This window comes from Dermacentor silvarum, chromosome 7, assembly GCF_013339745.2.
Source record: "Dermacentor silvarum isolate Dsil-2018 chromosome 7, BIME_Dsil_1.4, whole genome shotgun sequence".
Lineage (NCBI taxonomy): Eukaryota > Metazoa > Arthropoda > Arachnida > Ixodida > Ixodidae > Dermacentor > Dermacentor silvarum.
The window spans coordinates 162,601,146-162,626,795 of NC_051160.1; the positions used below are offsets into that span (position 1 = coordinate 162,601,146).

General features: G+C 43.7%; 1 protein-coding gene across 1 annotated transcript in view; it reads right to left on the reverse strand.

Moving 5' to 3' along the window:
- Positions 1-25,650, reverse strand: part of LOC119458638 (saccharopine dehydrogenase-like oxidoreductase) — an 88,576-nt gene that overhangs the window by 45,814 nt on the left and 17,112 nt on the right. The window contains exons 2-5 of the mRNA XM_037720482.2: positions 23,845-23,951; positions 14,350-14,430; positions 10,692-10,821; positions 6,470-6,519 (exon numbers count right to left, since the gene is read on the reverse strand). Of these exons, the coding sequence (XP_037576410.1) occupies positions 6,470-6,519; positions 10,692-10,821; positions 14,350-14,430; positions 23,845-23,951 (368 nt within the window). The remainder of the gene's footprint in view (positions 1-6,469; positions 6,520-10,691; positions 10,822-14,349; positions 14,431-23,844; positions 23,952-25,650) is intronic.

Sequence of the window (25,650 nt, forward strand, 5' to 3'; positions counted from 1 at the left end):
TCCTCACGATAACCAGCGGACTTTTACCCAGTCTGATGGTTCTTCCACCTTCTCGATGATGTTCGCAGCATTCATCCGGTCGAGTTCTTTCTTAAGTGGCTTCTTGAGGGCGTAAGGTACACGCCGGGTTGGCTGTACCACAGGGACAGCGTCCTCGAAGCACCATTTTGTACTCGCGCTGTGTCCTGCCAATGCCGGTGAATAACCTTGTGATTTAGGCTTCCATATGCCTCGCCGCGTTCACTCTGTTGACCAGACCAAGTTGCTCACTTGCCCCGAGGCCCAGAATGGCTTGCTTCTTCTTTACTATGAAGAACTCAAGTAGCACCCGTCGTTTGTCTAACTGCAAGGCGAGGCAAACCTTTCCACTGTGTGGTATTTCACCACCCCCATAATGGCGCAGGATGCTCCTCATGGGGTACGGCTGCTGCTTAGTTCCGAGCCTTTTGAACAGCAAACGCGGCAACAAGTTAGCCTGCACTCCCGTATTGACCTTCAGCTGCACATCAGTTCCCTCAGTGTTCGTTGTTACAATCCAGTCGCGACTTGTGGGGCCACGCTTACTTTCCGTCGTGCTGATCTCCAGAATGTCGAAGTCACTGTCACTCTCCGCTCCTTCGACCACGTCATCAACGGCTGCTCGCTTGCTTGTACAGCAGGCGGCGAAGTGATTCAGCTACGTGCACTTGTTGCATGTTTTGCCGAACGCCGGACACTTCCTTGGCGCGTGCGAGAAGTTGCAGTACCAGCATTTTTGCTGTCCGCGTTTAGCTTGCGTTCGTGAAACAGGTTCAATCTTGTCTTCCCCCATCCACGCCCTATTTTGTGATTCGGCAAGTTCCTCAGCTTTACAGCATTCCACTGCTGTGACCAGCGTCAGGTCTTTCTTTCGAAGAAATTTTTCTCGCAGGGAAGTGCTGCAAATGCCATACACGATTTGGTCCCGCAGCATGGAATTTCGCAAATCCCCGAAAGTTGCACGTTCTTGCTTTTAGTTGCAGATCCCGGAAGAACTGTTCAAATGGCTCTCTGTGCTCTGTGTGCCTGACGACGCGAGCGGAACACACAGCATTCGTAAGTCTCATTACACTTAGGCAAGCAGTAGTTTTCAAACACTTTAACCAACGCGTCGAAGTCATTAGCTTCCTCCAGTGATAGGTTCCGGGTATTAAACACGTCAATAGCTTCTTGACCCGCAACATGCAAAAAAATTGCAGCTTTCTGCTCCTTACTGCGTGGCTCCGTTGCTATCAGGTACAGCTCGATGCGTTGCTTGAATGTCTGCCAGGACGCCGCTGCGTTGTCGCCCACTTGCAGTGGCTCAGGCGGGCGTAGGTCGGTCATGGTCCCGTGAGCGAGCTACCCTTCTGACACCATGTATCGAGCGTAATGCACACAGTGGTCACCACAAGAAGAAGCGTTTATTGAAGACACGGGAATGCATATATAGCCGCGCTTGCGCACAGCGTTGCTCTCCTTGTTCGCCCAGTGTTGCTGCCTTGGCTGGCCGTTGCACATTTAACCCGGGAACCTACCCCAGCACCGACGATGTCGACGTCTAAGAATGGTTGCCATGGTACGAACGTGTCAGCAACCACAATATGTGGGATGCCACACTTATGATAGCCAATGTTATATTTTTCTTGCGCGGAACCACAAAGGTATGGTTTGAGATGCACGAATTTGACCTTACAACTTGGACACATGCAAAGAGAAGCTACGCTATCTTTTCAGAAATGCTGTTGGATGCTAGTTAGCCACCAAGAAAGCTCGCGTCTCATGCCCAGACATCCATAGAATCATACGCCTTGTACATTCAGGACATTCTGCCTTTTTGTCGAAAAGCAGTTAAGAACATGTCGGAGGCAGATAAAGTCTGCCACATCTTAAAGGGCATCGTGTACAATGATTTCAACCTGCTTCTTTGCAAGAGCTGTGCAACGGTTGAATCCATCACAATGAAGTGCCGGCGCTTCGAGCAAGCTAAGAGCAAACATATAGCACAGCAGTTCGATCGGCTTCCCAATACGGCTGCCACCTCCTCCTGCAACGACCCAACGCTACATCAACAACCAGCATCACCAAGTTTGACGGAGGTCATCCGTCGCAAGCTAGGATCTATGGCTCCAAGCCCTCACTGTCCACAGGCGCACGACAGCTTAACCATCTCACTGATTTAAGCCATCGTATGCCAAGAGATTGCAAATATGAACATTCAGCCAACCGTTGGCCAGCGTTCTGTCCCTACCGCTCCTGCCATTGTCTTCGTCTCGACGGTTTCCGTCCCCACCTTACTCTGGCCGCTGCTCGGGAAACTAAACAATGCAGCTCCCAGAGGTGAGGTTGCATTGACGACCCGGACTCCAAAACCTTTGTTGATCCTTTCTCCCAGAAAGAACCTAATCAAAGTTTTTTTTGACAGTGTGCCTGTTAGAGCTCTCATGGATACCGCAGCTCAAGTGTCAGTTATGCGCTCAAATCTTCATAGTCGTCTCCAGAAAGTTCTGACACCCGCTGAGTCGCCTGCCGTCCGAGTAGCCAATGGCAGCACCACAGCCATGATAATGTCTACCGCTCGCGGTACCATTGCTGGTCGCCCAACATCCCTTCTCTTCACTGTACTCGCTGAGTGCCCTCACAAAGTGATTCTTGGGATAGACTTCTTGGCAGTCCATTCTACACTAATTGATTATTCAACCGGCGCTCTTTGCCTCGAGCTGCCCAAGTACTCTGCCGACAATGCCACAGGCCAGCCCGACTTCCGTGCGTTGAATTTGTCTAGCTGCAACCTAACGCTGCGACCTACGTCCCCATGCCTCCTTTCCCACCTCTTCATGATGGCCAATACAGTATAGACCACTTATAACGTAACCGTTTGTAGTGCAGAACTGGCTACAACGCGGCCTTTTCAAACTCCCATTTACCCTCCTATAGAACTCCTTAATATGCATACCGCTTACAGTGCAGCCGCGTGAGAAGAAATACCGGTTATAATGCGGCTTCCGCGGGAAAATCTCGCCGGCAAGGGCGGCAGCGAGCAACGCTTCTCAACAAGGTGTGCCCGCCAATGGGAGAGGAGATCAACGAGGGCGATGCGGAGGAGGAGCATGAGATGCGAAGCAAACGAACAGGAAAAAATGCGCGCATAGGTTGTCTAGGCGACGGAGAAACCTTTTGCTCGGCTGCTTATCAGCGGTGCGTTTTGCACTGAACGCGGTTTCAGTTTCTGTGCACCCATCGCGATGCGTGTCGTGAAGTGCAGATATCGCGCGAGGGACGCTGTCAATTTAAGCAGTGTTCTGCAAATTTAGTTTGGAGGTACACTAAAACCTCATTAATTTTGAAAATCGGTTAACTCGGACTACTTTTGGAGCTCGGTGAGCGAGGAGCGCCGCCAATGTGCGACGCAAAAGAGCAAGAACAGCGCTAACGTCCAACTGAAATGAAGCGGCGGAGTCCGCATCGCCACAGCCATCAGTTGAAATCGTACGTGAATGACAGCAACGCCAGAACGCTTCGAGCCTATTTGTGCCTTTAAAACCAGTATTCTTGCGTTTACCGCCGCGTGCTTTCGTAACTGCATAGTCGTCAGCCACGATCGCGTCGACAGTGGCCGCAGTTTTCTCCGCAGCGGTTGCGGCGAACAGTAGTTTCGTTTTTATTTGGTATGCGTGTCGGCCGCGTGCCTAAAAAAACTGCGTAGTCGCCATCGATGATCGCATAGATAGCGACCGCAGTTTCGACTGCAGTTGTTGCAGCGAATTGTAGTTAATTCGTTCAGACTCTGTGCGTGCGTCGGGCGCGTGCCCTCAGCACCGCGAATTTGTCGCCGTTCATAATCGCGTCGATAGCGGTCATGGTTTTTTTCCGAAGTAGTTGCGGTAAACAGTTGTTTCGTTTTGACTCGGGTCAAAGCTGTCGAGCTTGAAAAGCACTGGCTACATTGCGATTATGTTTTCGCCAGCTCAATGGCGAAAACGTAATCGCGATGTGCGCGCAATAGTACAAAGCGTGTCTACATGCTTGCTCTACATGTTCTGCATACGTGCAGGGCTTGAAAATCGTTTTGGTTATAGTGCGTTACCGCTTATAGTGCAGATATTCGTGACTCCGGCGACTTGCATTATAAGCGGTCTACACTGTACATAGTATCCCCTCTCTATGACGTTCTCCTGACACGATGTTGTCATAGTTACCAGCAATCCTGCGTGGCTTCCCCTCCTAAACTTTGGGTTGTCTCCGCAGGTTCTTGCTCAAGGTGTAACAGCCGCCGTTCTGTACCCATTAAATGACTTCTCAGTTTCTGCTTATCGCCTGATCTACTGTCTGACTCTGCTGAATCTTTGGCACCACCCAGCTCTGGTCAAGACCAGTTTGCCAAAATGATAGCTCCTGACCTGCATCCAGCCTACGCCAACGCACTGCGTTGTCGTAGGCACTGCGTGGTAGGATGTCAAGATGCCTTTGCGTCTTGACATCCTACCACGATCTATTGGATTTCGGCAATCGTCCGCTAGGTCGAATCAACGTTGTCACCCATTCAATCCCCACCGGCAACGCTCGTCCTATCCACAGACGGCTTTATCGCGTGTCAACAGCTGAACGCTAGGTATACAAAGAGAGGGGAATAAAATGCCCGCGAAAGACACCTTCGAGCCCTCCTGCAGTCCGTGGGCATCAACCGTAGTCGTGGTCAAAAAGGGCAATACCTGGAGGTTCTACATCAATTTTTGCCATTTGAACGAGATTACGAAAAAGAATGTGTATCCTCTTCCGCGTATCAATGACACGCTGCATTGCTTACACAGTGCCAGCTATTTCTCTCAGATCGATTTACGTTCGAGCTACTGGCAAATTGCTGTCGATCCATCTCCATCGGCTCTCTGCCATTCTTGATGTCTTTCGATGGGCCGCCCTACAACTAAGTGCCCTTTCAGCTGTCGCCAAATATGAGTACTCAGACACTTGGTCGCCACTACTGGTGTACAGTCCGACCCTGACAAAATAAGCGCTGTCAGCGAATTTCCGCCTCCTCGTTCGTCTGCTGATGTTCGAAGTTTGCTTGTGGTGTGTTAATACTTGTGACGCTTCATTAAAGACTTTGCCGACATCGCTCATCCTCTCATCAATCTTCTCAAGGACATTAGTTCCTGCTGGGGACACAAGCTTAGGCATTTTCAATGTTTACTGCTCGCTTCATAAATCCACCCATTTTGGGCCATTCCAATCCATCTGCCTACACGGAAGTCCATACTGAAGCAAGTGGCCATGCTATCATGTCTGAACATGAGGGACAACAAGATTGACGATTTAATTAATTTAATGAAGGACGACAAGACAGGATGATTTGATAAGTCTTTACCATAGACACCGACCACGGTCAACCCGTTCGACGCCAATGAACGCGCTGAGCGGCTCCGAGTGACACGATGTACATTCCCCGCTTTTGTCTGTCGCGCAGATTGGCCTCATAATGAACTGTCGATAATCCACAGAAACCACCTGCCGTAAAGATGGAAAAACCATCCCGTTTTCTGGGAGAAAACTGGAAATTAAAACTTTCTAAGCAATTTTGCTATTCCAAACAACTTCACTATTTCTTCAGTTTCAGAGGGAAAAAAGCACTTGTTTCTATTTGACACACATTCTATCGATAAAAAATCTTTTTCAGACCTTCATATACAAACTGAGTTATCAGTGCTGGCATACTAATTTTAGTAAGGCTAGAGCATACTATGCATCTCGATTCATAGGTACCCAAGTTACTGAAAGCTAGCAAGATTCCTGTTAAGTGATGTGATTAACCTCCTGAGCATGTGCAGCACTGTGTTTTTTACACGAAATTTAAAAGCATAAAAGTTGTGTTAAATTTTCTGATGTTCGATCAATATTCGATTCGACTTTCGGCGTTTCTTTCTTGATTCAATTCGGTGTTTGATTCAAAATATACTATTCGGTATTCGCATACCCCTAGTACAAACATTTAAGCGCAGGCAAACTTCCCATAATGGCATGCTGCCTGCCACATCCACCAGCTAGGCCTAACTAGTGTTGGCTCGTCAAAGTAGGTGATCAAAGTTTCGGTTTGGTGCAGACTGTAGAATAAGGTGATGATAGTGCCATTGTCTTCAGGACAACTAGTGTGATCTAGTAATGGCTAGCGGAAATTAACCAGCATGTAAGTATGCAGATGACGCTTAGTTAAACTTTTCTGTTTCATATTTTCGCAAATCAAAGGGCGGGGGGAGGGTGCAAGCCTAACATGAGGGCTGGCCTTACACGAGTAAATACGGTAATCACCAAGGGCTGCGAGAGGAAAATCTGCAGACAAATACAAATTTCTTTGAGTGCTAGGCAAGCATGCTCATGATGAATGACAGCATGATGACAGGCATGATTAAAGCAATTCTAGCAAGAGTTTCACGAAAAATACAGCTGCACAGACTTGGTATCAGTGCAAACTACTCACCAATGGCCCTTTCTTCATGAACACGAATGATTCTACTTGGTCCAGGTCACCTGAAAAACAATGGTGCTATGAAAGTAACAGTAGAAACTCATTCTAATCTTGAATAAATTTTAATCTTCCTCCAACTAGGAATATTTGCGGACAACGTTTGCTTCAGTTTTCAGGGGCAAAAATTTATAATAATCTACAAGAAGAAATAAAACAAGGAAATAATTTTTCGTCCGTGCTTAAAAAATACTTGCTTAGCCTGAATAACCCTTTTCAATGTGAACAATCATGATGTCCTGTATTGTGTTCGTAAATCGTTGAAGCCTGCTAAAAATACCATGCTTAATTGTTGTTAAAACTTTTGTTCGAGATTAATAATGTATGCTTTGATCCTTCATAATAATGCAGGAACATGCCTGAAATCCTCTTGTTAACTAGTGTTTTATATTAGAAATGATTAATACTGTAACATGCTTTTCACTATTTCGCATTTCCTTTGTACGCTTGTGATGTATCTCACTTGTTTTTGTACTTTTAATTTATTTATTTTTCATTGGGCCCGCAACTGGCCTTTGGCTATGGGTCCAACCAGTTTTGGTATTTCTGTATGTTCTAAGTCTGCAAATAAAGAATTGAATTGAATTCTTTCCTTGTACAATATTCAATGGCAAAGTTTACCTGAAGATGACAACGTCACAACAAGTCTGACAATAAATTTTGATCTGTGATTTCTTGCTCTGCTGCGAGAACACTTAAATATTGCAGTGATCAAAAGTGCTTGAACAAGCGATGTCTCAGTAGGCAACGTTTCGACAAGGAGTCCCGTCCTCATCAGGGCACAAACATTTTCTTAACAGTGTTCATATACTGCTTTCCTAGTAGTGTATCAAGGAACATAGTTGTTGTCCATGGCGAAACAGCGCAGACAGCGGGAAGGATAGAACAGACAAGACAATGCACTGTTTCATTCTCCGTCTGTTTCATCCGTCTAGTTGTCTGCACTGTTTCACCGTGCTGAACCAGCCCAGCTCAGAACCCTTGCGTAGTTGTTGCCCTAACAAAGACAAGTTCCTTTATCAGAACACTGGCTCTAGGGAAAACTCTTGTTCATGCACTCTTAACCCTCACTTAAGAGTCTCCACCTTCCAGTCAACTTGTCTTATTTGGTTAGCTATACTGCGTCACAAAATGTTTCACAGCAAAGCTGTATACCTCTACCAGCCAAGAAAATTTTCGTGTCGGCGTAAGCAAAAAACGCCAGGCTAAAAATTGAATACAAACAGCATATCTCCTTTGAAATCAGGCATACAGCACACAGCTCAGCACTCGTTTTCAAAAGCAAAACCACAAAAGCATCAAAACCACATGATGGATGATAAGGAGTGTGTGAACAATAGGAACACCCTCCGACGCGTTCCGGTAAAGATTAGGTTTGCAGCTGCTCCGAAAGGGGTTGACGTCACTCAAAATCCTCGTGAAACCAGTGTCTCTGGTTTCACTCTTTGTAGAGCTACGTGTGTGAATTCAAGTGACGTCACAATGGGTAATCGTTGTGGGTGTCGTTTTCAGCGTTCCTTCACCTGCGTGTGCTTCCCGGTAAAGATTACGGTTCCGTAAGCTACTCCGAGTGGAAAAGTACCCAACAGCATAGAAATCATGTAGTGACGTCACCACGGTCTAGCAACTCATTCAGTTCATTCCAGGCTACCATGGGTAGACCACAGAAAGTAAAGACGCCAGAAGAACAGCGTTATAATGTCGTTGTGAAGTAACAAAGGGTGTGGTTAAGTACATTTCACTTGTCTCTGGTTTCACTCTTTGTACAGCCACGTGTGTGAACTCAAGTGACGTCACAATGAGTAATCGTTGTGGGTATCGTTCACAGCTTCGCTGTCCAACCACCTTCACAGCGTGGATTGGAGCCACAGTTTTTTTCCATGAACATCTGTGTCGGAATATTATTTTTATTTAGTTTGAACTTAGACTGGGGTATGTTTTTTTTTTCAAATTGTAGTAAGAAATGCAGTCAGCCTTCAATATAACAAAGTTGTACTTGCAGCAGAAAACTGCATTAAATCGTGAATCTCGTTGAGCTGAGGTTTCTACATTCCAGCAGTAAAATTACTTCACAGCCTCCTAGAACAGTCCTGGAAAACAGCGTTTTCTAAGTAAACATTTATGAACAGAATCCCATAAAAACCATTACCAACGATGAAATAATTATGAGAACAAAATCACTGGCACATACAGTAATGATAAAGCAACGAAACGACAGACACCGACCAAAATAAAAGCTAAAAAATAATAAAAACTGAGTAAAAGTGTCTGTCGTTTTGTTGCTTCATGTTTCATCCCGACCAGACGGGCTTCCGTCGAACCCTCGATTACAGTAATGATATGGCATATACTACGCATACTGCTAAGAGCCGCTGTCATTGGCACAATGCATATGTGGTATCATCGTTACCCCACACTGCTAATGCTAGGCCACATTTTCTTTTACAATGGCACATGGAATCACGAGGTAGAGACCATTTCATTCAAGATGACAAAACGTCATAAAAACACCATTACAACAAGAGTTCTTTTTTTCATGTGTGTGTGTGTGTGTGTGCGTATTGCCGAGCCACTCAACATTATGCAAATATGTGCCTGTTCCAAACAGCCACCGGTACAAGTAGGAGCATATCTGTGAGACCATGAGCAACTAGGACATGCCCAGCATCATTTCTGTACTGCCAGAATGGATGGCAAAGTGGTGCCTTTCATCCTCCACATGTAAGCCGTCTTACAATTTGCCCATTAACATTTGGGCCCGAAAGTACATTTGCAAATGATGAATTCACTGTCTAGTGATGTGTTTTTTTTTTTTTTTTGCTTGTCCCAAAGGGTCCAGATATCTGCATGCCATGTGCATGGACTTCATTAAATTGCCAATATGGAACAAAATCACACTACTAAATTGCTGAATATATATACATTGTGTTTAAGAGAACTGTAATCCAGACATGAAAAAAGCTTGTGACATACAGTGGATTTCACTAAATCTAGGTTCAATATATACTAAGGTTTGACTCTACCTATATGCTTTACATGTTTTTCTTCTCAAGTGTGACTAATACTCAATACGTAAATGTGTTTTCAAAAGTATTACTGATCATGTATTACTGATGCGAATTTGTTTCAATGTGTGCACACACAATCTTTGTTGTGCAGATCTTTTTCTTTTGTTGCAATAACCGCCCTATATTCCCAACATCAATCCAATAGAGCTGGCCCCCCAGTTCCCACTGTGGTCATACCTAGTGCCATCCTGTGCTCAAATGTGGAAATCACAGCACCCACACTGCTGCCACCAGTAGACTACTTGCACAATCAATGCTAATTGGCACTGCTCCTCACATGTTTACAACAGAAGTTCACAACAAAATTATTTCTAGTGTTCCCTATACTTCTTATGTGCCTTATGCTGCTGAAGCTTAGAAAAAATGTGGACCAGTACTTAAAAAAAAAAGGATGCCTTTCAGAGGCATGAATTACATCCAACTCCGTTTGAAACATGAAATCACTGTTTTAAATAGCCTTTGTTTCTCACAACCGTAAGAAACTGGAATGAATGAACCAGCGACATACTAGTTGTTTAGCTTCCCGTGATACAAACCTTTTACTATTGCCTACTGTATCTGCTTGCCTGTGTGTTTGAGGCATCATTTTTGTTGCACCTAGAGGTTATTTGTGATCACTGTGATTTTGTAGCCTGTTGTGTTTCCCTGCCAGCTTGTGTTATACAATTTTCTCAATCCTTAATTTGTTAAAATCCCTTTAGGGATTTTAGTAGTAATACTCAGAAACAAATAAATACATGAAAATAAACTTTCTTTTTTCATCAGATGAAGTCAGGCCTACACCAAGACAAAGGCCTACTGTACAAATCTTTATCCCAGTCGTGCATCAACCACAACCACCGAATTTCCTTACCTCAGCTTAGGAAAGTTCTCATACATGTTACAAAGAAACTTATTTTTTACACTGAAAAAGTGAAACTGATGCAGCATGCTGTTCAGGCAGAACCTTGTGGAGCACCATTTTGCTTCTCAGCCGGTGTGTCCACCATGAAATTTTTGTAACGGCGAGGAAAGGATGCGCTGCCTGAGAACATTGCCCCGCATGCTTTCACAGGTCATTGTGACGGTATGGCAAGCAAGCAGCCCTCAAGCAAAGCTTGATGTCGTACCTTCAAAGTGCTCCCGCATGTACATGAGGCAAATCTCAGCAGGAATGCTGTCGAAGCCACAAGAGCCCAGGACCACGATGCCCTTCTCGCGGGCCTCATCGTAGAACTCAATTTGCATCTGCTCAAGGTACTGTGGGGGAACACAAGAGGAGCATCAGTCAAAGAAACTCAACTCCTTTCACTGACATCTTGGCTAATCTCCTAGGTGCAAATAAAGCTCCAAATAAGACAGCTTGACGAGGCCCACTAGAGGTCAACACATGAAAAATATGTACAGTGTGATCTACTGTTAATTGCGGAGCTCGGTCGCAGGACCAACATTTTTTTACAATTTTTATTCTTTCAGTTGCAGTGCTAAAAACTTGTATATATACACATCATTTTACGTGCTTATTTTGAAAATGAGGTTCATGTTTGTTTTTCATTTCATTTCAATTTTATGCACCATTTCTTCACTTTTCTAAATAAATTTCCGAAATATCAGTTTCTCAGATTTTTCTCTAAGGCTATCAAGAGCTTCTGCATTATCCAAGAAATCTAATAAGACAATCTTGTTGCTCTACTATCTACCATGGAATAAAAGTTGCGAGACTTCATGGTTGACACTCAGATAAAATTCTTAGTGTCAACACCAAACTCTGTTTAATCTTCTCCAAACTTTTCCAATGTTTCAGTTAGAAACAAAAGTAGTGGTCATCATACTTGCAATGTACAAGCTTGTTCACTCAAAGGAAGACCAAATAAGTTTGATCTAAACACCATACCATTGCTACCAGCCTGACAATGGTTGAAACACAATCAACATATGAGCAGGAAGAAGTGTCAAGAGAGCAAAAAGAAAAAAATTTTTTTTTTTTTTTGTGACATTCGCTCTGCTTGCCACTTGGTGCTATTACTCATTTTATCGAGATTCTATCACCCCCAACTCCCCCCTCCCCCACACACTTTTTTTCTTTTCATAGTTAATTTTTCGATGGTAGTGACCACTACGTTGTCTCACTTTTTTCATCCCCACTTCCTGCGGTGTGCCCAAACAACTAAGCCAACTTGCTTGACCTGGTTTTTCCCGACTAACATCCACTTCCTCTCCGACTTGCCATTTGGAAATGACAACTGGCATTGAGCAAATGTGTCCGGCCATTTTCTGCTTCTACATTACACCTTCAGAACACCGTCTTCAGCAGGCACGCCTATTTATTGATTTGTTTGACATGCCTCCAAGCCCTGAGGGCATTGCAGGAAGGAGTGGGGAATTACAAGCATTGCACAGTAAAAAAATAACATCTTCATTAACAATTAGCAAAATTAACAAAAGGCCTCATGAACAAAAGGCCTTGGAGCTCTTGATTGCAGTGATGGAGGCAGAAAGGCCATTCCATCTGATGCTGGTCTTTGGGATGAAAGAATTGTTAATGCATTGTTGGACAAGATGACCCACAAACTTTGGTTTAAATCTAAAACAAGAGAGAATTCACAGGAAGATGAAGACATGAAGTGATGAGCAGTGGTCAAAAAAGAAAGAAGGGGGAATCCTGCTGGAGCCAATGTTCTGACAGGGCAGCAACTGCTGTCCTTACACGTGGCTCACTCCCTTATCCTCAATGGGGGAGGAGTAGAAGAAACCTAGTTTTATAACGACCGAACATGGTTTTATAAAGCTCAGTTTCTTCCACCGGTGCTTGTTTCCTTCTTGTTCCTTTTTTTGCTCTTTTCTTTTCACATGTTCAAACATCATACCTTCATTATTTCTTGCTTTTCCTGCATGTTGAAAACTGTTTCCACTTTTATCTGCCAGGCTTCTAAACCAACAGCAGTTAACCAACTTGCTGCCTCTGTATAAATGTCCTCTTCCATAAAATCCTTTTGCCTCTCCATAAAAAGCTTCCTCTACCCACAAGATGGGCCCACAGTATTGCCAGCACGTGTCTGCTTGTTCAAAACTGTTTCCATTTTTATCTGCCAGGCTTCTAAACCCACAGCAGCTCCCCTACTTGTTGCCTCTCTACAAATGTAAACACTGTCCCCCTCTTCCCTAGAAATTAAATTCTGGGGCTTCACGTGCCAAAACCACGATCTGATTATGAGGCATGCTGAAGTCGGGGGGCTTCAGATTAATTGACCACGAGGAATTCTGTAACGTGCACCCAACGGCCGGTACATGGATGTTTTTTGCATTCTGCCCCCATCGAAAAACAGCCACTGTGGCAAGGACTTCAGGCTTATCAGCCCAACATCGTGGGTGATACCCACCATGGCAGCTATCACTTAACGCTCTATCCTGTCTTCTAATTGGTTTCCTTCTTCGTTTCCTTGCGCCACAATTCATTTGTTAAACTTACCCAATGCACTACCTTGCTACGCAGCTATCACCCTTCCCCTCGTTTCCTCGTTCCCACTTCCATGAACAACTTGACTTCCAGTTACTTGGCGCACCGGTTTATCCTCCTCCTCCCAGAGAGTGAGCTGCTAGGTGCACACAAAAACGCTGCTAACGGAAAGAAGCAGTTGCTGCCCTGACAAAGACCTTTATCGAAAGATCGACTCCATCAACACTCCACTTGTTCTAGCACTATTAAACTTGGTTTAAGAATGCGGACAACATGATGGCGTTGATGAGGCACAAAAAATAACACTGTGCAAGAGATTGCCAAAGCTTTCTTTATTCATAAGTACAGTGACATATGTCAGTTGTCAGGTCATCTGTGTTGCTGCAGCAGATGGAAATCTATTCTTGGCTGCCTATCTTTTTTTTTACATGTGCGTGTGCTATATAATATGCTGTATACTCAAGTTCTTGTCTATAAACTCCAGCTGTTAGTTCTGAATTCATGTCGTACTTTTTGTCCCTTGTGTGTTGCACTATTCTTCATCAGTATAAATTCCAAATAGCCCGGCACTCTGTACTTTGCATCATACGTCCTGTCCCCTTTCTGGTGTCATGTTAATGCTATGGTCATCTCCTAGGTTCGCATGTCTGTTAATCTTAGACTTCAAAGTGACTATAGTGAGGGGGCCCCTCACTATAGTGAACACTACAGTGATGAGCCAACAGCAGCCAATACAGAATCTGTGCAATAACCAACATTCCCGTATGATTTTGTGACTTCGTGAAAAAGCATTGCACTAATAAATGGAGAGTCCTGGGTATTATTTTCCAGGTTTGACTTCTACAGCACGTGTTCTTTTGTCCTATGCTTCACTGCCAGGCCTGACCAAAGGGAGTAAGAGACCCTGTGCAAAGCACGGAAGGAAGGGGGGTGGGGGTTCCTAGGGCCACAGACCAATGAATGATGACACGTTATGTTGTTACTGGGTGCCCGAGTGACACGGGCTAACCACTGACCAGCGCAACTCCGTGCCCATAACAGGTGATGAAATAAAAAGGAGCCCCCTCACTTTAGGAGCTGTACTACTGTGACGGGCAGTGTTTGACATTAATAGAGTCTGTTTTCCACATGAGGATATATTTTATTTCCCATAATTGGAAGCAGTGCCTGACAGGGTAAGTGGCAGCAGGTATCAACACAATTACATTCCTATTCACTTCCTACCCACACACCCAGTTGAGCTAGTATCTAAAAATGCCAAAGTCAGGATTCCCACAGCCCCCAGCAGTTTATGCACAAAATTGTGATGCAAAGGAAGAAAAAAAGCTCACCTGCGGTTCTCCACTGACATCAATGTGATGGGTGCCACTGGCAATGCAGGCCTTTACCACTGGGCGTCCAAAGAAACGGTACTGCACAGAACAAACGGGAACAATCACCGCTGGCATTGAGAAAGTGGTCCGCATTCATCACGAGTATACTTTCAAGTGCCCCTAGAGAAAAGGGCCGCTCAGCTAAAAACAAGATTGAATAATTTACTCCAGAGTTGATTAAAAAAAAAAGCAATCTGGCTCTTCCAGCAAACATAGCAATAAGTTTGTCAAATGTATTTACGGTTTAGTCCACATGGTTTCTTTTTCCTTGGGTAAAGTTTATTCACGCTGTTGCATTAATATGTTGCGTGAGAAACTTTTTTCCGAAGCCCAGCAGAATTTCACAAATTTTTCATGCTATATTCATTGTTCAGCACAATGCGTTGGTGGGCTAGTTGGTGCGAATCCATAATTACTTTGTTTAGTTCAAAACAACGGACACAAGAAAGACGACAAGACAAAGAGCTACTCTCAACTGACATCATTCTATTGCGTCACTCCTTGATAGAAAGCAGAATCCAGAAGAACATGTGCACTCAGCAGCATGCGCAGCAACCACCACAACATCCGATCACCAGAGCGCACTCATGTGACAGAATCTAAAAAACACTATTCAGCGGTGTACAAGGTTAAAGAAGGCACACTAATGAGCTGCAAACCCAGTGACTGTATGAAAAAAGCTTCCGATAATTCTCGGGCAGTGGTGTCACGGCTCTTTTTCAAAATCGTAGTATCATAAAACATAGCTTTGCACTTGCATATTTTACCATGCTGAGCTAAATGGGAACCTGTACCTGTTGCTATGGACCGCTCATGTTCTCTAATGCTCGTTAACATAGTGGCCTGACTTCCCTACATACACTTTGCCACATGACAGCGGAATCTTATATACCCCACCGACGCTACAATCTACAACCTTCACGTGGTTCTTTTCACAATCTGTTTTTTTTTTTTTTTTTGCTTGCTTTAGAAATACGGCTGCACAACATTGACAGTGTCTGAGGAGCAGAAAACACTACTGGGATTTTGTATCTAGTGGTGACATTCTTTAGATTGTGAGCCACTCTATGGCAATACGGCACAACTTCAGGCCTCTTCTTTTGTGTAACACAGTTACTTTTGCGACGCTTCCCTTTCAGTTTCTGAAGCAATACACTACACTAACAGGCACATCGAAAGGAAAGCAGGACTAGAAGACCAAGAACGGTGCCTCCTGGATGGAGTGGATTGCCTTTGTAGGACCGTCACCAAGAACACAACACCTTTGACAGCTGTGATCAAGAGAGTGGTACAATGAACTTCGGTTGTTACTGAGTGACAAGGAGGGCGGTTTTGTGATAGCTCCGGCTGCCATCTTCGACAAAAAAGCCACCCAGGCTGTCGACAAGAACTTCATTATGACAAACGAGAAAGCTCAGAAGGTAAAACGCAAAGCCGTTACTTTGTTGCAAAATATAGGCCTCACCAAAATTGCAAAAGATGTGAAACAATGTAAGGTGCTTGCTCTAGAGGTTTTTTTCACTGCAAAAACACACAAACCGGATGTGCCATTCCGCACAATAGTCAGTGAAAACAACTGTTCGCAGGTTTTGGTTAGCTGCTTTTTGCAAAAACAGTTGAAGCATTTAAGTTGTGATGATCCTTATGGCATAAAGAATTCTTTTGATGTTGTTTCCTTTCTGTAAGACAGCCATTCAGTAGTGATATTTTTTTTTGTTGATGTTGAAGATCTTTATTACTCAATACCGCACGATGAGCTATTTTGTAGCGTGATGACGTACATTGAAGAAAGTGGCGAGGTAGGTTTTCGCAATGCAACCGGGTTGTCCTCGGAAAATTTCTTGTCCCTTGTCGAATTTTATCTAAGTCCAACTTTTATCTGGTTCGAAAATAAGCTATTTACTTTAAAAAATTTTGTGTGCATCAGTTATGTGTCGCGCCTGATCTCTGTAATATATTTTATCGTTTGTCGACTGCGCTCTTAAGAATGCTTTAGATAATGACTTGGTCCAAATTTTTAGATATGTTGACAATTTTCTTGTGATAAAACAGACTAACAACGAATTCTCTGTTACGGTAGCTGATATTTGAACTCTGTTCATTGACAATGGCAACGGTTTAACTTTCACACATGAGCTATCTAGGGACAGTAATCTCCAGTTTTTGGATTTGCAGCTATCTTTACAAACAGTTCATGCCTGTTGTATGTACTCGGCACGTGGACGTAAGGAACATTTACCTTATGCGTCTGTGCACTCAAAGATTGTGAAACATGCCATTGCTTTGATGTGTCTAGAATCTTCGTTAATGAAATCGTGTCATCACACTGCGAACCAGAGTTTCCTTGCACAGTTAAATAGGCTGCAGGCTGTGGGTTACCCAAGTGTGGTGGTGACGTCAGCCTCTGAGGTATTGCTTCAGAAACTGAAAGGGAAGCGTCGCAAAAGTAACTGTGTTACACAAGAGAAGAGGCCTGAAGTTGTGCTGTGCGATCTATACATTCACAGCAGCGGCGGCACCGGCCAAGCTGAGGAAAGGAAAAAAAAATAACCAGAAAGCTTGCCTACTTGCATAGGGTTTGCCGCAAGCGTTTTCCGGTAAACATTATGGATGTGTAAGCATAAGTATAGCACCGCGCCTCGTGGCTCTGCCAGTTTGTGCGTTGATCGGTGCGATGCCTCAATATATGCGAAATGAAAACATGGATTTATTTATTTATGAAGGTACCCTAAAGGCCCTGAAGGGCATTACATAGGAAGGGCGGGGGAGGGGGGGTGCTATACAATATAATTCTGTCAAATATAGAGACACCTGAACATGGGAGGAAAAAAAAAAGATATGAATTGGGTAAATGGTTCTGAACTAGAATTGTCCTATCTGTCACAGGCAACCTATAAACATTTTTTTTTAAGTGTTCACTGAAACACCCTGTATATGAAGCTTGACACTTGGAACAGAACTCAAACCTGCTACTGTTGTTCTCCGTGTACTCTGGCACCAGTGGCAATGCATTTTTCATTGAGCCACATCTACACAAGAGGGAGCTAGAGACTCGAACTCTTTCTCACAACCGTCAGTATTAGCTCTGACAAAAACTCACTAGAGCTTTTCAAGTCCAATTGTTTACCTGTGGCAAAGAAATGTACGACGAACACCACAATTGCGGCGTTCAAAAGGGCAGACATCGTCCCTGCTGCCACCTCACTCCGAACCATCATTTTTTAAAACCCAGGGGAGCCAGACTTCTACTGCATTCAAGCTAAGTGTGTCCACGATTAAAAAAAGAAAAATTAAATTCTGGGGCTTCACATGACAAAACCAAGATCTGACTGAAGCATGCCATAGTGGGGGGCTCCGGATTAATTTTGAACACCTGGGGTTCTTTGCCATGCATCATGGTACATGGGCATTTTTGCATTTGGTACCCATCGAAATGTGGCTGTGCCTGCAAGAAATCAGTGCATTTGGAAAGCTGGCGCTGGTAATAGTGACACACACCAGAGCGATGAAACAACTGCCACTAGTCTTCGGTACTCAGTAGACGAAAGAACATCCCTGGACAAGCGAGACTCATCCTTGGGCATACATTGCACAATATTACTGGGCGCGCGAGACCCATCCTTGGCACAGAAATAGGCTAATGTACACCTTTAAGGTCATCGAGTATCATTGAAAGCATCACAAGTTGTAACTATGTTTGGAGGTACCCTTCATTAATTTATTTGGTTGATTGAATGAACCATTATCAAGAGAACAAAATGAAGAAAAAAGTTTTGTACAGGAAAAAACAAAAGTGGAGGTAGCAGATAGATTTTTCAAGCTGTTGAAGAATACACACATGCAAAGAGACCCACCCGCTCCTTTATTCTTTTAAAAATTTCTCCTTATCTTCAGCAAAACTGCTTTATTTTGTCAACAGTGCATTGGAAGACGGTGAGGACAAACTAAATTTCATTTAGACCGACCCTGAAGTGACATTGCAAGGTCTTTTAAGGCATCACATTTACTGACTATCGAGATTTCTTAATTAGGTGAGGAAATGATGATACAAGAGAACTGATTGTACCAGCTCTCATTAGGAACAAAGCAGAGGATGACAAGAAGATTCAAAAGTGACGCACCGCAGTCAAACAAGCAAAGCCAATTTGACTTGTCTTCATCAGGGCAACAAGTGCTTTCCTTGACAATGTTTACATCCCCTCTCTTTCAGGTGCCAGTGGATTCAGTCCATCGAAAATTTTCCATCACCAGATTTTTGCATCTTTATGAACATGAAAATCGTGCTGCTGCAGAATAAATAGAACATTTTCAATTCTTCAGCGAATTTTGTAACAGTTTACAGAATATGAACATCAAGCACGATTCCTCTACAGGAACGTCATACGTGAGAACATAGACTATCCTGTGTCTAGCACATGCTTGGAAAGCAGCCCTCCAGCCGCTTGAAATATCTGCTGGATGTAAAACATTGTAAAAAAACTATGAAATAAGGGATATGACATACTGGTACTGAGAGCAAACACCCAGACATTAAATTAAATTATGGGGTTTTACGTGCCAAAACCCCTATCTGATTATGAGGCACGCCGTAGTGGGGGACTCCGGAATAATTTCGACCACCTGGGGTTCTTTAACGTGCACTTAAACCTTAGTAGTAGAGGGGTGTTTTCGCATTTCGCCCCCGTCGAAATGCGGCCGCCATGGCCGGGACTCGATCCCGCGACCTCTTGCTTAGCAGCCCAACACCATAGCCACTAAGCAACCATGGCGGGTACACCCAGACATCAAGCTTCCAACTTGTCTTACTGAAAAAGCTTGCATGTGTTTATTCAAACTTGCAGCGTAGGTCCAATAAGAAATGTTTCAAGATGTTTACAACACATTTTAAATATCCCTGATCACATCAGTGCTTTTGCTTTTGATGTGCTATCTTGGTGCGCACAGTTATGCATACAATGACTCAACGAAATAAAGATCTATCACGTCCAGCTCACATGGGAGAGGAGAACAGAAGGGCGCACAGAGTAGAATGGGGATAGTTATGCAGCTGGTTCTTCCAAGAAGTCGTGGGCGACAAAAAGAGAAGAAAAAATTGACTCGCCATCCTGGCCATGCGAAAGTGGATGTCCAGCAAAGCTGTGGAATACAACTGCCGAGGGGGGTATTCTTCATAAATGCGAAATCATGATATGGCCCATGAAGCGAAAAATCTGGCATTAACATCCTAGGGTACCAAATCCCATGTGACCAAGTGGTGACATCATGTTTGACATGACGAAACGTGATTACGTCATCACCTGAAACATCGCGTGATGACGTCATCCCACCAAAGGTCGCATGATGACATCATCACATCAAACCTTACGTACTAACGGCACTGTCACGTGATGATACCGCCTGATGACGTCATGTGATGACAGCATGAAGCGATCTATTGACGATATACTGGATGTTTCAGCGAATACTTTAAAAAATTTTAAACGTTGCCTGTGGCAGATAACACCATTCTAGGTCATGAGCTGGTCTATTGAAGAGGCATACATGCACAAAAAATAAAAATGTGTAATAGACTAATTAACAAAAAATCACTGATTGAGTTTTTAACTAAATTACCTTGTGGCCCATATTGCAATTTACAAATTCTAGCCGTGGAGTTTGCAAGGCGGATCCACTTGAAACGAATTCTCAGGATGACACCAGTTTCAATTCCCGAACTATGTGGAGAAATGCATTGGCATTCCAGTTACTTTTGTGCTTCAATGCATAAAACAACGTTTTTAAGAAAGTAACTGGAACACCAATGCATTTCTCCGCAATGTTAGGGAATTAATATCTTGAAACTGGTGTCATCTTTAAAATCTCGAAACTGGTGTCATCTTGAGAATTCGTTCCAAGTCAAATCATGTATTTGTGTTCTATTCATTTTCCCCCAGTGTGCTCTGTTAGCATTTAATAGACTAGATGGACACGGCTAAGCATAAATAAAAGATTAGAATAGAGTAACTTGCAAGACACTCTAGATTAAAAGTAACTTTGCTCGGTTAGCAGCGATGTGCAGCATTGTGCTTGGTTAGCATGCATGCTAACCACACACGCTGCTGCCTTCGGCAAGCCACCTGTTCTCTCCTTGTGTGCACAACTTGAAGAACGGTGAGCTTGCACTTTTATTCCACCAGTGCATGCATTTTGAACAATACGTGCAAAGAGCACATGCTGACCTGGTGGTCAGCATGTGCCCTTTCACTCTTCAGTGTCGCAAAAAGTTTGTCAGTTAAAAAAAAAAAGCAACGATAAAGCATACATACCATGTCAATAACTAAGAGAAGCGCAATTCAAAGAGTCAATTTGCCAGCATGATCAAGAATCGCACGGAAGCTGCCTTTTTATGCTTCGTCACGAGTGTGACAGTGAAGCCGGATCGGTGAGCTCTGAAACTGGCGAGTAACCATAGAAATAATTTATTTGTGGCTCCTCAAAAATTACTTAAGCGGAAAACGTTCCGCCTTACTGCGGTTTTTTGAGCACACTATTTTCGTTTTGCCGAAACTTTTCCCTATTTTTATACATGCTGGCGGCGATCCCACCATAGAGTTCCATGCTTTCGTGCTGGAAAATTATGCCCCTCACAGTTACTGTATAGGCTCCCTTGAGGGAGCCAGAGAGTTGTGCCTCTCTTTAGGGAGCCATAGAGTTGCGCCGCTTGCATCCCCTCCAGCAATGCCAGCTTGTGGCTTTTCAGAGTGGCTTTCCCACATGGCTTTGTAGCCAAAGATGGCGTATCTTGATGCAACTCTGTCTCCCTAAAGGGAGCCTAATACAGCAACTCTAATGCCCCCTATCCTGTAGCATCCCTAGCAGGCGAGGCACAAACTACGAACACTGAAGGAACCAGTTGCCGGGCGTCATTGAGACACTTGTCTATTCTTCCACCATGCCCTAGACCCAAAGGGCTTCCACACAATCGCTGCATGTCTTCTTCGTAGCATGGGACGTCCGCTACGACTACTTCACGACCGCAAGGTGACAGTCGAGCGTATCATCACATTGGCCGCCTGCAACCGCCTAATCTTCTCCGACCACTGACTCATACAGTTAGTGCCATCCCAAACTGGACTGCTCGAAGGCCATCATCACATGTAAATGGGGAATCCTTTATTTGCTTGAGACTTCCTTTGCTTTGTGGGAACGCTGACATGAATAGTGGATAGGAGCCAACCGTGGACAAAAGAAGAGAACGGACGTGCGAGCGGTGGTGCGAGGAACACGCGAGCTGCGGCTGGGCTCCCTTGGACGCGGCCAGCCGAGACTGGAGCTGCTGCCATGGACCGCGGGACCGAGGCGTTGTCCCACAGCTTTTATTATTCCTTGATAACTTATTAAACTCTTTGTTGACTCCATAGCTTCTTAATGTGTCCCGTGGCATAACGATCGCTGTGACTTTTTTTATGGGCTGTTGTAACTCCTAGTCTTGGTTTCTTAGTGCTCATGTTATCTTTTGTTGATAAATTTATTGTTGCATGTGGTTTAAAGCCAGCCTTATCTTTCACTGGAAGCACCGAGTTACAACACCTCGGATGCGCTTAATAAAATTCTTAAGTGAACCTTATATAAGAGTACACAAGGCAGTCACAGACCAGGTTTTGCTTTCCTGCTGCTAGTAAGCATTGACACAATGCATGGCTCCATGCATTGGCACAGATGAGGGAAATTGAAGCTGGAAGACATGTTTATTAGATTCACTCAGGATAAAGACATGTTGCCCCTCCTTCGTGCAAAGACGTCAGCTGAGCATCATCACTCGGCAAGGCACGCTTCGGCAGACGCATTAATTTCTCAAGCTCAGCAATTCTCCCATGCCTTTAGTAGGTTTTTCCTGTGACTTACAAGTAAGCCGTACTCTTGGTCAAGTTGTCTCAGTCAAACCTGTCACCACAGCCAACGAGGCGTGCATCCATTTGTCACAACAATGATGTACACACAAGGTTTTTGTGTAATTTTATAGGACAATTCAAGAGAAAAATACTTTCAGAATTTTCAGCATTAAATTTTAAACAAAAATAACGCTTGAAGTCAAGGGTTTGACAGGTTTGCCTGGCCAGGATCGACAACTCCAACAACTCAATAGACTCAAGTCTAGAAAAGGAACCACCAAAACAAGGAATGTTAACATCTGTCAAACAGCTTTTGTTTTCCACGTGATATCTTTGCCTCCTTGATTATTTGAGTTGTCACTGCATTTCAACATTTCCAGCTGGCTGACCAAATCACTTGGAACTGTTTTTTTTTTTTTTTTGTCTACAAGCTTGTCATCTGTGTGTTATATAGTATACTTTGTATGGCTTCAAAGAAAACTCGGTCGAATGTCATTGCATATGCCCTGATTGTATCATCTGCACTGCTGACCATGTCAAAGAAAAAATAACTAGCTTAACTTTGTACCCTCATCTACACACACTATAGTGGTACTACAACTACTAATACTACTCTTAGGGCACAAAATAGAAATTCTGACACAGCTTTACAGATAGGTGCATGCACCGTGTCAATTGGACAAAGCGAGAGCACATCTGGTGGGAAAAAAAAAACAACACCAATCTGAACTACGCTCGTCTTCATACTGAACCATGGCCGACTAATTCCATCACCACCACTCAATTTAATGTCCACTGCAGAACAAAGGCCTCTATGTCTCATGCAGAAAAGGTGATAGAGACATGAGGGGGACATTAAGAAACAAAAGAAGAAACCTGACACCTCGTAGCAACATTTCACACATTTGTGACTTTAATTGTCAGGCAGAGCCCTTTGTTATTTGTAATCATTAATAGAACCGGTTACTTGTCTGCACCATTGTGTACTGTGTGTTCATCTTCCGATTAATTTTCTATTCTGCAACCTTCCTTTCCAGCACAAAATTATTAAGAAATACACAAATAAAGCATATTGTATAGACAAATCCAGGTGTACATTATCATTCTAGCTAAACCACTCTGATTTCACATAGATGTATACTCCACAGTGGGCTTCATGTACTACCATGTTTGTGAGCATCACTTGCCTGTGGTGTATGGTCTGCAGCGATTCCACTTGAAAAATATGTATTTCACTAGAAAATGGGCGTGACATCTGTCACCGCTATGATGGAACGTATCTTGTTTGTAGCAGCAACAGATGGCACCTCTGTTGTGCTGCAGCTGAAGAATCAACACTTTTTCTTTTAGTGTCATCACAGCAAATGGTGCTCCTTTTTGTTTTAGTGTGAATGAAATAGGCAAGATTTATAAATGCTCACAAACACAGTATTAACACAAAGCCCACTGCAAAATGTTAACTCTGTATGAAGCCTGAGCAGAAATCAGTTAGCTGAAAGAATGGTGTAGCCTGGAGCTCCTACTTATGCAACACTCGGTACAAGTACAGCCAGAAGGCCGCAACAGCAGAACAGACACTGACCGGCCCAACTGTGTTGAGTACCAGGCGCGTCCGCTTTGCCATATCCCGCAGGGACTCCTCATTTGCCACATCAGCCACAATAATGGGCACGTTGTCCAGGGCACCCTCTGCAACACAAACATTGCTACATCAGAAGGAAGGACTGTTTCAATTTAACACACATGGTAAAGTTACAAAATGTGGCTTACCGTATTTACCCAATGCTAATGTGTCCCTGAATCTAACATGCACCCAATTTTCAGGGGTTTAAAGAAAGAATAAAAATGCAGCCGAATGTAACCTGCCCAAATTTATAAAAGAAATATATAGCATGCCGCCCCCCCCCCCCAAAAAAAAACAAACAAGAAAAAACATACGCATCGAATGAACCTTAACTCTCATCTTGGCATCAAACTAGGAAAGCCCATCAATGTCATCTGATATAGTTACACTAATGCTATAGGATACCTCTCTTGCTAACAATGCAACAGTTGACTGGGTAGCACATATAACTATTTTCAGACAATAAACATTGCATCAATGATTACACGTGTTCTCTGTTCTTTGTGAGCAAACAGCAGTTTCGTATCATTAACTTCTTTACATCCAATGTGCAGACAAGAGCGAATTTCCATAATTTTTTTTATTGATAATAAATGATTGCGCAACCTCATATTCACACAACGGCCAGTGTGGCTGACATACACTTTGCCAACCTGGTATTGTGTTTACACAAGCATGCATTATCCCCAAACAATTTTGGATGTTCACAACCTCCGTGCACAATTTTAATGATACAAAATTTTTGCTTGCTCAGAAAGAACATGGGTAACTATGAAAGCTATGTTGATAATGCTGACCACGTGAAAATAGTGACTTGTGTTAGCTAGCCATCCATCAATGTTGCTAGAGCAAGAGATGCAGCAAAATGCCTTTATAACTAAGCGCTCAGGATGTCCAAAATCCTTTGTTACAAAGCAGTGTTGTACAGAACGGCATTCCAAGGAACGGCGTTCCTGGAACTAGTTCCTTTTGGGAGGAACGGAGGAACGCCACCGTTCCATTAAGGGTCGGTGGAACTGTAACGGTAACTCGTTATGTTTACGAAGGAACGGCAGAGGGAACGGCATTTCTTCTGTAAACGTTCCACGGCATTGAACAGACGTATGCACGTATGCAGTAGATCATGCAGGATGGATGGGCAACCGCGTGAGGCGCAAAGAACTACAGCTTGCCTGTCACTTGACTATAGTGCATTTTCTTTCACGAGTTCTCAGTTATATTTTTTTTATGACTAGGCTTTCAAGATTGTCACGTGACGCTCCCTCCTATAGTTTCTTTCCCCCATGCCCGCCTGTCGAACACCAACATCGAGATGTAACTCTTACTAAGTTCAAACAAGGGTTCTTACTAAAGTGCGAATATGTATTCTGGACATTTTTCCTACTCATACTGCAATATTGAATCAGCATTCATTAAACGCCTATGTATTGTTCCTTTAGATGCGGTTTCTTGTGCAAGAAATTTAATTATATCCACCTAAGACCCCTTGTACAGTACACTGCACTCAGAAATGATTACACAAAATATTCACACTGGGTATGAAGTACGGTGCATGTGTAACTGTAAGGAAGTGATTTACCCATATTTTTGTCATTCGCTTTCGAGAAATTTGACAACAAATTCGTCTAGACCTCTGTGTCGACCCAGACGGCCGAGAGCAACCTCGAGGCATGTTTCAAAGTCACGGAGATTGCGTGAAAATACCGGACGCGGCAGCAACATGGCAATGTGCTACACCCCCCCCCATAGTTCCATCTTCATCTC